A 15475-nucleotide genomic window follows, 5' to 3' on the forward strand; every position below is an offset into this window, starting at 1 on the left:
CAGTCCGCCTCAGGAAGGAGGTAATACCCAATTAAGCACTGAATCCAGTAGAAGTGTGCCTAAGGAAGGGGTTAATGCATACACCAAAACCGGCTAGCACGGACGTAATCTTGGAAAAATTATCCGGATTCATGTCAGAGTCCGAATAACTGTCCTGCTTCGGCCCGCTCGTGCGCAGTTCCACCTCTCAGCCTCTAGCCCATGGCTGTTGCAGGCTGTGGCGGTGTTGACATAAGAACCAAACTACCCGTAGGTGGAATGGAACTAAAGGTCTGCTGACCGGATTGCACAGACGGTGCTCTATTAACCAAACGACCCAGGAGGGTGGATTGGGAACTTCCAGAGGTCCTCCGCTGGATGGGAAGTTTCAGTTGTCCTCAACTGGATTTGCGCAGTTGGATATTTGTGCAGTTGTAGTATTATCAACCAACCGGCCTCAGAGGGCAGATTGGGGTCCTTCAGATGAACCCCACTGGATTTACGCAAATGGAGCAATATCAACCAAACTGCTTCAGCGGGTGGAATGGGGATCCTTCGGATGTACTCCACCGGATTTACGCAGTTGGAGTATTATCAACCAAACGGCCCGGAGGGCGGATTGGGAATCCTGCAGATGTACTCCACTGGATTTGCGCAGTTGGAGCATTATCAACCAACCGGCCTCAGCGGGCAGGGTTGGGGATCCTTCGGATGTACTCCACTGGATTTACGCAGTTGGAGCATTATCAACCAACCGGCCCAGAGGGCGGAATGGGAATCCTCAGATGTACTCCACTGGATTTGCTCAGTTGGAGCATTATCAACCAAACGGCCCGGAGTGTGATTGGGAGAACTGAGAGAAGTCCTCCACTGTCTGGGATGGGGTACAGGCCCAATTGGTACACCAGACAAGGTGATCCTGCTGTGATGTGGGCTGAGGAGGGCAGGATCTGTATGGCGCATAATTATTATGTTTTTTTTTTTTTTTTTTTTTTTTAGTGAGGACCTAGCATCATATGGAGAGGAGGTCAGGAAGAGCTGTTTACTGCAATATTAAAGCATATTGTGCCTGCAGATAGACCCTAGAGTAAACAGGGGCCTTAAAAAGGTGGCTGTGCAGGAAGGGTTAAGCCGCCCAAGGACCGGGGCGAAGCCAGCGGGCTCCCGGGGAGATTCGCGTTAGGAAAAAAAGGATCTCCCCCACCCCCCCCCCCCCCCCCCCCCATACCTGAGGGGGGAAGTTGCGGCCTAGAAGGCCGCAAAGCCAGGACAAAATTATCGCGCCGGCCGACTGGGACTCACCGCATAGTCAGTACAGAACCCCCGAACCCCCCCCCCCCCTACCGGAATGCGGCCGCCTGTGTTTACTGGCCGCGTAAGCCCATCGGAGGAGTAATTAGCCGGGACCTAGAGTTTGCGGCGTCCGGCGGACTAGGGGATCCGTTCTTCGGGCACCCAAAAAGGGAGCCGCTTAGAAGAAGCATCGCTTGGCCGACCGGGAAGCCCACCCGGCCGGTCGGAGAGCGGTGGTCCGGAATAGGGTGCCGAAGGCGCCTGTTTGGTGCGGAATCCCCTTGAATGCTCCCTCCTGCTATGTCTAGATCGGGAAGGGGTGGGAAGACAGAAAATAAGATGCCGCCGCCGTGGAATGGGATTAACCCTTTTGTACTGAGGTGAGATGGGCGGAGGATTCGCTACCGGCCATGTGAGGGGGACAGGGAGGGACAGTAATACTCACCTGTCTTCATCTGTGTTCTTCACCCTTAGTCTTGTCCAGCAGGGCCACCCCACGACCGCTGGAACCAGGCATCAGGGGTCCTTAGGCAGAGAAGGGCTGGGGAGGAGGTGGCCCTCTTGCTGGCGGGAAGCAGGGGAGCGAGGCTGCCCTGGTCCGCTTTGTCTTCTTGGGGGAGGCAGGGCGGTGGAACAGGCAACACCAGCCAGCCTCCCAGGGAGACAGACGCATGCGAATCTGTGCCCCTTAACCTAAAGAAATAAAATAAAATAAAATAAAATAAATAAATTGTAAAAGAGCCACCCTGCTAAGCAGGGAGGTCTGCCTCCTACGACACTAAGCTAAAAAACTGGTATGCTCTCTCCAGGCTGGAGGGGGTATAGCCTGCAGGGGAGGAGTTATCACTTTTCAGCCTAGTGTCGCCTCCTAGTGGCAGCAGCAAGCTATACCCACGGTCCTGTGTCCCCCAATGATACCAGCGAGAAATCTATTTTATCAAGAAATAAAATCAAGACTATTAGTTAATAAGGGCATCATTTAATACAGCTCAGGGAGACCTACAAGTAGCTATGTTTTACTGTAGGGGGTAAAATGTGTTGACAGAATCCCTTTAAAGAGAATGGCAACTGGAATGTATGTCCCATCTGAATAAACGAAGGTTAAAATAAAAGATATACCATTACACAAATGCCAATGGCAGCTATCAAAAGGATTGCATTAACATTGAACAGAAGAAGCTTACCGGGATTCCCAATAATTGCGGATCAACAGGTTGCCGGAATGGAAGAGATTCTGGATCTTGACGGTATAATGCCTCTAGTGTAGGCATGAGGGCTTGCCTTAGTTCCTCAGGTTTAAAAACTTTAGAAGGACAGAGAAAATGAACATGTATATGTTAATATCCTTTACATCTCACAATATAGGTTATAAAAAAGAAAACTGCAAGCAACCGAATAATGCATTGTCTTTGAACTTTGTACAAATGCTGAAAAGAGACATACTTAAGTTTAAAGGGAGTCTGTTACCAGTAAATTCACTGTTAAAGTGCTTGTCTCATCTCGTCATTACTAAGGCAAGATCAGATAGTCCCAGCCACCAGAAGGGAAACAGCACAGCACTCTGGTTTCCGTAGGTCTCATGCACCGCAAGCGTTGTTTTACCAGGGCTCATCGTATCCAGTATTCCCAGATACAACAATGTACTGCCAGATCGTTATTGACTGCAATGGGATCTAGAGGTGATCTGGCCGTTTTTCCATGCAGCAGCATTTTTTTGTCCAGTAGACATTTATGCCAGAACAGCCCATCAGATCAGTGAACGCTAGTTACGCTACTGTGAACATAGCCTTACGGCACCTCAGCTGCCATTTACTTGAATAGAAGCTAACCCAGCACAAGCACGGCACTTTGAAATTATACTAGTTTTTAACCGTTGGAATGAGTGTTATAACAAATAAATTTCTTGATCTAGTTGCATGTCTTTAAATCCTCCAGTTCTCCTGTATTTAAGCCAAAATTTACATCCAATATGCAAAAAAGAGGAATTTTTTGAAGACCGGCTTTATTGACCCAGGTATAAATTTTGCAGAGATCTCGCATAAAAAAAATGTATATAAAAATGGCCCAACAGATTTACTGAAGTTATGTTACTGGACGGTAATAAATTCTGTCAATTTTGTCGTCATTTCATCATCCACTTATTTGCAGCTAATCCCATTATTTCATTGCATTTAATATTGCATGTATTCATGCCTTTATAATCTCTTATCCTTTCATTGAATATAGATATAGGATTTTATCATCACACTGGCTGGTAATTTTACAGCGTAGGTTCTAATGTAGATGGCAAGGTTATACGTGCGCTTCTTGCCTGTGTTAGGATATATGTACATAAAGCCAGATGAATTATTGGGTTACTCACGATCACGGTGTGCTATACAGGATTTTGCACCACATGTGTCTCTACATACACACATACATTGGTCCCCAGAAGGCACCGGCACCAGATCGACATAACCAAAAAGCCAAAGAAAACTCAGCAAAGAACCTGCTGAACCCAAAAGTTCCATTTGGTAGCAAGTTATTACCAACCAAAATGTTTTAGTCACAGCACATAAAAATTATCCAACTATATATACACAACATATGTATTTGGATTATTTTTATATGGTGTCTTTTTAACCATTACCCTCACCGGTAATATACTTACCCCGCACTGCCGCTTCTCCCTGCGCACACTGATGAACGGGAGCGGGGCAAGTATATTACCGGTGAGGGGCCCAACATGTACGTACGTACGTACGTACATACGTGCGTGTGTGCGCGTGTGTGATGGGGGGGTTGAGAAATTGGATAACCCCTTTAATCCTAATTATTGCTAACCCCCTATAACTGTTTAACATGTATTTCACTAGCCACGCATAGCCATGACAGAATGTTATCTGTAGATTTCTAAATCATGCAGGAGATAACTACTGATTTTTGTTTCAATCGTTATATAGTATTTGCGATTATATCAATGAATGGAATTTGGCATCACACAGGATCATTCTGTGAATCTATATACCCCAAAACATGCATTCCCGGTTGGAACACTCTTATTTTATGTTTCAGGATTGCATCCTAATTTGGAGCGCATCCCGGTTCTGCTGATGCACCCCAGTTTCCTCTTTGTCTGGTTTTGGATATGCCCCATGTGGTTTGGGGGTGTATCCATCGTACGTTCCACAATAAGACGCACTCCCGATACTCCCATGCACTTGGTAATCACATGTTGGGTTTCTCCTGGAGTTCTGCTTCAGAATTCAGTCCTCCACCAGTTTTAATCCCCTTCCACTTGTTTGACAGCATTCAAGAACGTCCTATAAAATGTAAATGCGTGTCTACCATTTTAACTTGTTTTAATGTTATTACTCCTGAAGAGGATTTTATACCCCCGAAAAACTATGCCCACAGCAATAAAGTCTGCAGAATGGATCCATCTCAGACAGCTGGGGGACTCTTCGCTTGAGAGGTGTGGGGAACAAGTGTCTTGAGTGTATCTTTTATCCACCCACTCTGGAGTACTGAGTAAGAACTGGTAGTTGGAAATAACTTGCTACTTAAATGCACTTAGGTTGAGCGCCTCTCCTGACAGTTTTCTTTGCCATTGGTTAAAGAGGACATATTTGTTTTAGTAACTACTTTGCTTTCCCCATGTAACCATTCTGGAGCACCTATTATTACTATGTTGTACCATTCCTGTATTATTTCTAGTTTATAAACATATTGCCAGTAGTATGTAAAAAAAGTACTGCTGGGTGTTAACAGTAGTGTCAGACTGTCCAATCAGTACTGCTGGTGTCAGACTGCAGGGACACCCCCCCAACTGGTGACATTCAACTGTACCTTTACTGTAAGCTGCTGGCAATTCATTCATGAACAGGTCCTCCAAGTTATCCTCTATCCACAGGATAGGGGATAACTATTAGATTGTTGGTTGTCTTATCGCTGGGACCACCAATCACAAGAATGGGGGACCCTTACCTCCTGCTGAAAGGAAAGAGGCGGCCGGTAGGGCATGTGTGCACCCGTTCATTTCTATAGGAATTCTTGAAAAAGCCAAGCTGTGCCCTCTATCTCCAGAACTCCCATAGAAATTAATAGTGTGGCCATGTGCAGAACCCCATTGAATGCATATGTAGCCACAATATTTTCTTTCAACCTCTATGACAGCTTTTTTTCTTTACTTCACAGAAAGTCAAAACTTACTTTTCTTTTTTGATTGCCCAGTAGGAGAAGATTGTGCAGCAGGCATGCCTGGTTTCTCATCCTCCTCCTCTTTTATTTCTGGCTTCACATCTTTATTTTCTTCTGGCTCCATTGGCTCAGGTTTGCAGTCTTCAGTAGAAAGGTCAGGTTTTTCCTTTTAAAGATATAACCAAATAATGGACCTCATCTTTAGGTTATTCTAGTCACCATGAGATAATATATCGATTTCTACAACTGGTACAATTAGTGTCTGTTCAAGCTAGCATAATGACTATCATCTACTATGAAAGCTGTGACATGCTGACAGATCTAGCTTCCAATGGACCAAAACTTACAATAAATGACCCCACTGACTATAATAATATCCAATGAAGAGTTCTAAGTATTTGGGGAAACTTAGTATTGAATTGGTATCAAGGCAAAGTACAAGCGCATCTCAAGAAAATATAAATCGAAAAGTAAATTTTCTTCAGTAATTCAATTGAAAAATTAAACTCATTACATATTCATTACACAGTGATTTCAAGAATTTATTTTCAAGTTGAGGATTGTGGCTTACAGCTAATGAAAACCCTAATATCAGTATGTCAGAATTTTTTTATCAATCAAATCATTTTTATTAAGTTTTAACATTAGTATTGCAAACACCCCGAAAACACATGCCCCCCCCCCCTCACCCCGAGTCCCAAGTTTGCGGTCGCACGAAAGTCTGCAGAAAAGGCACCGAAAGAGTTCTCATATTTCTCCAAAGTCCAGTGTCCAGTAAGACCGCCAGAGTGGTCTAGTGCTTGATTTTCCAACTAGTCTCCAATTCCACAACTACATCCTGTAGTCACGCCATCCATCAACCAGTCTTACGCACAAATCACCAAGCAGTACATACCCATCGTCATACAGACCAGCAAGCTTATCATGTTAAACTATAATATTATAGTGCGCTACCCACAGAGACCATATTTTCTCGTATTTCTTACTACTCCCTCGTTTTTGATACACAAACTCTCTAGCCTCACCAGCATATGGATTTTATCCACTAAATCCTGGATGACCGGAGGAGCAGAGGCAATCCAGTGAAATGCAATTAGCTTCCTTGCCTGGTAAAGAATTCTCAAAATGGCTATTATAAGCTCAAGAGTAGCAGATGGTGTTTTAGTATACCCCAATATACATACTGTAGGAGATAAATCAATAGTTATAGCAATCACAGTACGGATTAGATCCACGACATCAGACCAGTATTGCTGCAGCCTCGGGCAGTTCAACATTAAATGGATTAAATCAGCATTGTGTGCCCCGCATCTAGGGCAAGTATCATCCGTCCTGTATTCCATCCTGTGTAACAAGACCGGAGTTCTATATACTCTGTGTAGTAATAGCAGTTGTGAGACTATGGGCCTCACTCACCGTTACCACAGGGAAATCTTCCAAAACCTCCTCCCATTGTTCTGTTGTCAAGCCAGCGATACCTTGCTGCCATTTAGCGTGTAGCTGCAGGGGATAGGCCTTATGTAACGCCTCTAGTAAGCTTGAGTAATACGAGGAGATCACACCCTTTGTATCCCCCTGGGAGGCTGTATGAGTGATAATCAAATGCGTATCAGCAGGTACTATTTTCTCCTTACAGTCCTGTATCTGCACAGCATGTCGTAGCTGAAGGTAGACATAGAACAAGGTTTTAGGCAATCCAAACTCTAGCTGTAGCATACTGAAGGACTTAAGACAATTATTCTTACAGCTGACACATTCGATTAAGACCATAGGTGTCCCAAATTTTTACACTAGTTACCATATTTAGCTCCTTATACATAGTTAGGCCAGATTGGGGTGAATCGGGTATACCCTTGAATCCCTACAATCTCTTTAGCTTTCCACCATACTGAGTGAATTGTGCGTAAAATACGACATTGCCTGCCTTTGTCATAAAAAGTGCCGCCCTCTAATGCTGCTATTACATTCTTGTTATGAACAAGTTGTTGCACAACTCTCCCAGCTGTATTTAAAGAGGACCTTTCACTTGTAAAAACTATGTGAACTGAGTATGCTGCCATATAGAGCGGCGCCCGGGGATCTCACTGCACTTACTATTATCCCCGGGCGCCGCTCCGTTCTCCCGTTATGCCCTCCGGTACCTTTGCTCATTAAGTTATAGTAGGCGGGTCTTCCCTTGTCCTGTGGGCGTCTCCTTCTCCTAGGCTGCAGCGCTGGCCAATCGCAGCGCACAGCTCACAGCCTGGGAGAAAGAAAAACTCCCAGGCTGTGAGCTGTGTGCTGCGATTGGCCAGCGCTGCAGCCTAGGAGAAGGAGACGCCCACAGGACAAGGGAAGACCCGCCTACTATAACTTAAAGAGCAAAGGTACCGGAGGGCATAACGGGAGAACGGAGCGGCGCCCGGGCATAATATAAGTGCAGGGAGATCCCCGGGCGCCGCTCTACATGGCAGCATACTTAGTTCACATAGTTTTTACAAGTGAAAAGTCCTCTTTAACTTATCCATCTCTCCCCATCCCCGAAGGTGTTGCAATTGGGCTGCAATATAATACATCCGCGGGTCAGGGACGCTCAGCCCCCCTTGAGTTTTGGGTCTACACAAAACAGTAAGCCTTATACGAGGTATCTTTTTTTTTCCGTTTCTTTAAAAATAGACCGCTCTGCTCCAGAGCAAAGAAGAAAAATCCTCCCTTCCAGATCACACAAAACTCCCTTGGATATGGGAAAGCGGTCAGATCACTTGGATTCACCTCCCTTTGTCGCTTATTGGCCGCACTAATATGTTGAAGATGATCCTTATGCCACAACTTTTGTATATGTTACATAATGCCCCGACCTGGATCCCATTACGAATATTTCATACTATCAATGCAATATTTCGACATCTCATCTGGAAAAAAAAGATTATATAAAACAGCAGTTAGTACGTTGCCTTTCTTTTGGTGCGTCGCGAGTTCCAATTGTGAAGTGGGTACTGTTGACATATACAGATGCGTTTCTTTAAATGACCGCGCTGCTCCAGAGCAAAGCAGAAAAATCCTCCCTTCCAGATCACACAAAACTCCCTTGGATATGGGAAAACGGTCAGACCACTTGGATTCACCTTTCCTTTGGGAACCTTTGGGAAAAATCAAGGTTGCCACAAATAGAGAAGTACAATCACATAAGTTTAAACTGCAAGGTTTTATTGTACTTACAAGATCAAATAAGGTAACAGGCAGTATGTATAAATCTTTCACCCGACCCGGGTTTCGCTTTGGAAAGCTTTGTCAGGGGTATACCCCCTAACGAAGCTTTCCAAAGCGAAACCCGGGTTGGGTGAAAGATTTATACATACTGCCTGTTACCTTATTTGATCTTGTAAGTACAATAAAACCTTGCAGTTTAAAGGGCTTCTGTCACCCCCAAAACACATTTTTCATTTTTGGGCTTGTTCAATAAGGATTTTAACGACTATTCCCTATATAGGGCTCTTACCTTGGTCTGTGGCTTCGTTTCATTAAAAATCGATCTTAAAATATGCAAATGACTTCACTACCAGCAAGTAGGGCGTTTACTTGCTGGTAGCCGCCGCATCCTCCTTTTAAAAAAACATCCCCCCCTCCTGTTAAATCGACAGGGCCAGCGAGCGCTCTCCTCCTCCGGCTGGACCTGTCAGCATTTCCAATCCCGCGCCTGTCTTCATTCGGCGCAGGCGCTCTGAGAGAAGGACGCTCGCCTCCTCAGCACTCCCTCAGTGCGCCTGCGCCGATGACATCTCTTTCGGTGACGTAATCGGCGCAGGCGCACTGAGGGAGTGCCGAGGAGGCGAGCATCCTTCTCTCAGAGCGCCTGCGCCGAAAACAGGTGCAGGATTTGAAATGCTGACAGGGGCAGCCGGAGGAGGAGAGCGCTCGCTGGCCCTTTCAATCAACAGGAGGAGGGGGCGGTTTTTTAAAAGGAGGATGCGGCGGCTACCAGCAAGTAGACGCCCTACTTGCTGGTAGTGAAGTCATTTGCATATTTTAAAAGATCGATTTTTTTATGAAACAAAGCCACAGACCAAGGTAAGAGCCCTATATAGGAATAGTCGCTCAATAAGGATTTTAACAAGCCCAAAAATGAAAAATGTGTTTTGGGGGTGACAGAAGCCCTTTAAACTTATGTGATTGTACGTCACTATTTGTGGCAACCTTGATTTCTCACAAAGGTTCCCAAAGGAAAGATGAATCCAAGTGAGCTGACAGCTTTCCCATATCCAAGGGAGTTTTGTGTGATCTGGAAGGGAGGATTTTTCTGCTTTGCTCTGGAGCAGCGCGGTCATTTAAAGAAACGCATCTGTATATGTCAACAGTACCCACTTCACAATTGGAACTCGCGACGCACCAAAAGAAAGGCAACGTACTAACGGCTGTTTTATATAATCTTTTTTTCCAGATGAGATGTCGAAATATTGCATTGATAGTATATAATATTATAATATTCGTAATGGGATCCAGGTCGGGGCATTATGTAACATATACAAAAGTTGTGGCATAAGGATCATCTTCAACATATTAGTGCGGCCAATGAGCGACAAAGGGAGCTTAATCCATACTTGGACCTTCAGTCTGAACTTATCCATTAGCGGCAATAAATTCAGACGGATAAAATCCTGAGGATTCGTTGATATCTGGACACCTAGATACTTGGAGGATACAATCTGTAAGCCCGCCGTACATCTGTGAACCCCCCCAAGGCATTAGTACCGACTTTGCCCAATTAATTGTCAAGCCAGAAAGATATCCAAAATTATTAATAATCTCCATAGCTGCCGGTAGAGAAGTCCAGTCTAGAAACAGCAAAAGGTCATCCGCATAGAAAGCAACCTTTTCCGTTACCGACCCACAAGTGATACCCTTCACTGCCTGTGCCTTCCTGAGAGCTGCTGCCAAAGGTTCCACCCCGATCGCAAACAAAAGTGGCGAAAGGGGGCACCCCTGCCTAGTCCCTCTGTGTAATTCAAAAGGAGTCAGAAAGCCTGCCATTCACTTGTAGTCTAGCTGTAGGGCATGCGTACAATACCCGGATCCAATTAATAAATCCTGACCCAAATCCCATGGCTTTTAGCACCATAATGAGGTATTGCCATTCCACACTATCGAACGCTTTGGCCGCATCCAAGGACGCGACCGCCGCGTGGATCTGGCCCACCTGGATAGCCAGGTACAGTCGTCTAATATTCCCTGCTGTCGACATGTTAGGTATGAATCCGGCTTGATCAGAGTGGATCACGGACGTGATCACAGAGTTCAAGCGGTTAGCCAACACCTTCGCTAGCAGTTTGACGTCTACCTGCAACAAAGAAATGGGTCGATATGATTCTGCCTCTAAATCATCCTTCCCTGGTTTTGGAATAACCACAATAATGGCTTCATTCATAGAAGCTGGGAGGGAATTACCAATTTGAGCCTCCTTAAAGGGCTTCTGTCACCCCACTAAAGTGATTTTTTTTGGGCTAGTTAAATTAGTTATATTGCGATATATGAAAATATAATGGTGTTACTTACTTTGATCCAGCAGTTTCTTCCAAAAACGAAGTTTTATAATATGTAAATTAGGTCTCTACCAGCAAGTAGGGCGGCTACTTGCTGGTAGCTGCTGCAGAAAACCGCCCCCTCGTCGTGTTGATTGACAGGGCCAGCCGGGATCTCCTCCTCCGGCCAGCCCTGTCGGCATTTCAAAAATCCTGCGCCTGCGTTCATTCGGCGCAGGCGCTCTGAGATGGAGGCTCGTCTCCTCAGCACTCCCTCAGTGCGCCTGCGCCGATGACGTCTTCTATTTCGGTGATGTCATCGGCGCAGGCGCACTGAGGGAGTTCTGAGGAGGCGAGCCTCCTCATCTCAGAGCGCCTGCACCGAATGAACACAGGCGCGCGATTTTTGAAATGCCGACAGGGCTGGCCGGAGGAGGAGATCCCGGCTGGCCCTGTCAATCAACACGACGAGGGGGCGGTTTTCTGCAGCAGCTACCAGCAAGTAGCCGCCCTACTTGGTGGTAGAGACCTAATTTACATATTATAAAACTTCGTTTTTGGAAGAAACTGTTGGATCAAAATAAGTAACACCATTATATTTTCATATATCGCAATATAAGTAATTTAACTAGCCCAAAAAAAAAAACACACTTTAGTGGGGTGACAGAAGCCCTTTAAACACCTCCAACAACTGGGGCAGGAGCACAGAGGCGTATGTTTTGTATATTTCAGCCGGCAGACCATCCCCCCCAGGTGCTTTATTATTGGGCATGTCTCGCAATGCAGTTTCCAATTCCATAAGGGAAATGGGGGCATCTAGCTGGGATTGTTGATCTCAAGTAAGAGCAGGGAGACTAAGCGGGGTGAGAAAGTCCTCCATCCGAGTTTCTGAAGCAGTAATTTTTGAAGAGTATAAATCAGAATAAAAGGAATACAAGATCTCCACCACCTGTTCCGGGGAAGTACAGATGTTCCCTTCTGAGTTACATAGAGCTGCTATAAAGCTGGACTGATGTTGGGCCTTGGTTAAAAGAGCCAATAGTCTCCCCGCCTTTTCTCCCTCCTCATAATACCACTGTTTTTGAAAAAAATCTCCTATTTTGTGCATTCAGCAGCAGTCTATAGATGGATTTAATATATACTCAGCTTCCGTCTCCGCTACTTCTTGTGTCAGTCTCCTCACTTTTTCTCTAGTTTCTTTTTTCCTCCTATTAACCTTCGCTATCAATAGACCGCGCAGAAAAGCTTTCAACGTGTCCCAAACTATTAGTCTTGAGGCGGTAGGTAAATTAAAATCCAAAAATTCGGTTAGTTTCGCTTTAAACACCCGCTACATCTAGTATAGGCAGCCAGCTCGGGTTAAATTTCCAGCACCTATCTCCCTGCGCCAAGCGCGGCAGCAGAGTAACTGTCAGTAGCGGAGAAAGATCAGATAACCTCCTGGGGAGATATATAATATCCTGTATAAAGCCGCCCATAACTATTTCCTAGCACCAAATCAATTCTGGATAATGAGCCACTGAGGAAGGGGATAGCGCCTCCCCGAAACGCGTTTGGAGTGATAGTTGGACAGATGCCCCGAATTCAAGACAATATAGTGCACTATAATAGAGTTAAAATACTCCATCTCTTTAAACGAAGAATTCTAATAAGTCATCCCGCCAGCACCTGAAAGTAAAGACCTGTGACCCTCACACAGAACTATCACGTGACGAGATAGCCACGAGATACACGAGGGACTCTAATAACGCTGCGGCCGGGACGCCAGCACAGAAGCGAAGGAAAGACCAGGAACAAGCCCTACTACACAGCAGTGCAGGCGGAGGTAAGCCCACACCTGTGGGTGAAATAATATGACACAAATCATCATGATATAAAGAGGTGAAGTGAATAAGTTTAAATAACATTTACCTACTAAAAGGTTCACTTCTTCTGGCAATTTAATTATAGACTCATAATTCCTGGACATTGCGTACAGCTACTATAATAGTAGCCATTCTTTACAAGGATTACCAAGTGTGCGGTGTGATACTATACAAAGTATTTGAAGATCAAGATACCTGCCATTGGAGATACCAACTAGATACTATTTATCCTTGGACACAATTTTGCTGACATAGCATTGATATACCGTGACCTTTTAATACAATTGGTGTGACTTTTTATACAGAAATATCCTATGAAAATATTTTTAGGTGGTGTAACATTAGGAGGAGCATTATTCAAGTAAACAGAGACCGATCACACTACTGTCTCCTTAATAGTAATACATTGGGAGATTTAGAAGATACGAATTAGTGCCACCGGTCCCTGCTCAAAAAATATTTTATTTTATCATTTTTATTTTATTTTTTCATTCATGTTTTAAATATTACATGCATATTTTTTGATACATTTTAGTATTTATCTGTATCTTCCTTACATTTTATTTGTCAGTGATCAGTGTTCTATTATCTATACATTTTCATCTTATAAGAAGCAACATATTGGATAGCTGATTAATAAATAGTGTTTTTCCATATACGAGTGCCAATCCTATATTTTAATCAAAATCTACCAAAAGTTTTTTGAGGGGTGTATCAAATTTGGATTTGAGCACCTACCCTGAGAAGACGCAGGTGAGCGAATCTCCTAACCAATTACAAGAATACTCACTCCCCTAGCGTACGTCGAGTAGGTAGCATGAAAGCTATGCCCAGCCCACGAGGGAGTGAGCAAGTGTACGTCAGAGGGGAGCAAGTGCGTTTCCTGCAAACAACAGATCAGAGGCTGGTGCTGACTTACACTGTCTAAAACCGCTTTTCTTTTATTGCCGTCTTTAATCCCTCTCACATTCCAGCTCAAGAGTTTAACAGCGCTAGCCATAGTCATCAAATATCAGCAAATGAACAGATCGAGTGTACCTCTTAAGAACCCAATCTTCCCTGACCGCAATCCCTAGAACCCCCCATGCTCCCACCCCGTGTAAACAACTGGAACCAAAGGACGGATACAATAGAAGAAAAGAAAGTTCAGCAGCTCTCACCTGCCCCACCTTCACCTGTGAGCACGGAGGACCCGTGTCAGGCCCGGGTAACATATTGCAATATGGTTCAAGAAAATCGAGCTTCACTTCGGTAAAGGAAAACAGTCCTGTTATGGGAGCTTTTGCGGGGACCTGTTGGTGCGGCCGGTATCCGTCCTTTTGCAATATGGTTCAAGAAAATCCAGCTCCACTTCAGTAAAGGAAAAATTAATTTAGCTTGCAGTAAAATCACATCCAGTTACAAAGTCGTTGTCTACGCGTTTCGGGCTACTGAAGACAATTCGCGCCCTTACTCATGACAGTGTCATGAGTAAGGGCGCGAATTGTATTCAGTAGCCTGAAACGCATAGACAACGACTTTGTAACTGTAACTGGATGTGATTTTACCGCAAGTAAAATTAATTTTTCCTTTACTGAAGTGGAGCTGGATTTTCTTGAACCATATTGCAAAATGACGGATACCGGCCGCACCAACAGGTCCCCGCAAAAGCTCCCATAACAGGAGCGTGGGTTCAATAACAAAAACCTGTCAGCGCTACCGGGCCCAGCCCCAAAGTTAACTTACCCCGTGAGGGGCGAGGTAGTCAAATGCAAAAATAAACTCTAAAACATAACACGGAACAATGAAAATAGATTCCACAATCATTGAGGCCTGTAGAGTCCTAACACCCGCCACTGTTGCTCCCTCGGACTAAGTAATTGTAATATTAACTCAATTCTAACTACACCATACAGCCTCCACAGACCCCCCCATATTTCTCTTAATAGGAAAGAAAGCATTGCAATCAGAATAGAAACTCTAGTACACATCTGTACACATACTCAGGCCCACATTCTCATGCATGCTCTCAGTACATTATACCCAAATATTCAGTGACAGTCAAGAGTAGAGATGATTCGGTCTCGCTCCGCCGCGCGGAGTTGACGCCCATGCCGATCCAGCCAACGCACCACTTCTCTCGGGTCTTCAAAAAAGGCGGTAGTCCCAAAGGCAACTACTCTCAATTTTGCTGGATATAGCATTGAGTAAGACACATTAAGTCCTCGCAGTCGACGCTTTATTTCCAGAAATCTCATCCTCCTTTTCTGGACATCCAGGGAGTAGTCGGGGAAGAGTGACACCTTCTGGCCGTTAATAGCTATTGCGGCCATTTCACGAGCCTTTCTGAGGATAATGTCCCGATCTTTGTAGTGAAGTATTTTCATAAGCACCGGTCTGGGTGGAGCCCCTGGTCGAAAGGGACGAGTCGGGACCCGGTGAGCTCTTTCTATTGTGAAAAGTGGGGTCAAGGACTCCGTCCCAAATTGCTCCTTAATCCAGTTTTCAAAGAAATCAGTAGGGTTCGGTCCCTCCACTTTCTCCGGCACTCCCACAATCCGCACATTATTTCTACGCAGACTGTTCTCCAAATAGTCCTGTTTGGCCACAATAGCATCCAGTTATGTGCATGTTCACTTGTTTCTCTTCTGAGAGGTGGTATGGCGTCCTCCAAATCCCCCATGC

At 44.9% G+C, this 15475-nt stretch overlaps 1 protein-coding gene across 2 annotated transcripts in view; it reads right to left on the reverse strand.

Moving 5' to 3' along the window:
- Positions 1-15475, reverse strand: part of EP300 (E1A binding protein p300) — a 256187-nt gene that overhangs the window by 118036 nt on the left and 122676 nt on the right. For both annotated transcript variants that reach the window (XM_040408432.1, XM_040408434.1), the window contains exons 16-17: positions 5464-5617; positions 2457-2575 (exon numbers count right to left, since the gene is read on the reverse strand). In XM_040408432.1, the coding sequence (XP_040264366.1) occupies positions 2457-2575; positions 5464-5617 (273 nt within the window). The remainder of the gene's footprint in view (positions 1-2456; positions 2576-5463; positions 5618-15475) is intronic.

This window comes from Bufo bufo, chromosome 9 (genome assembly GCF_905171765.1).
Source record: "Bufo bufo chromosome 9, aBufBuf1.1, whole genome shotgun sequence".
NCBI classification, from domain to species: domain Eukaryota; kingdom Metazoa; phylum Chordata; class Amphibia; order Anura; family Bufonidae; genus Bufo; species Bufo bufo.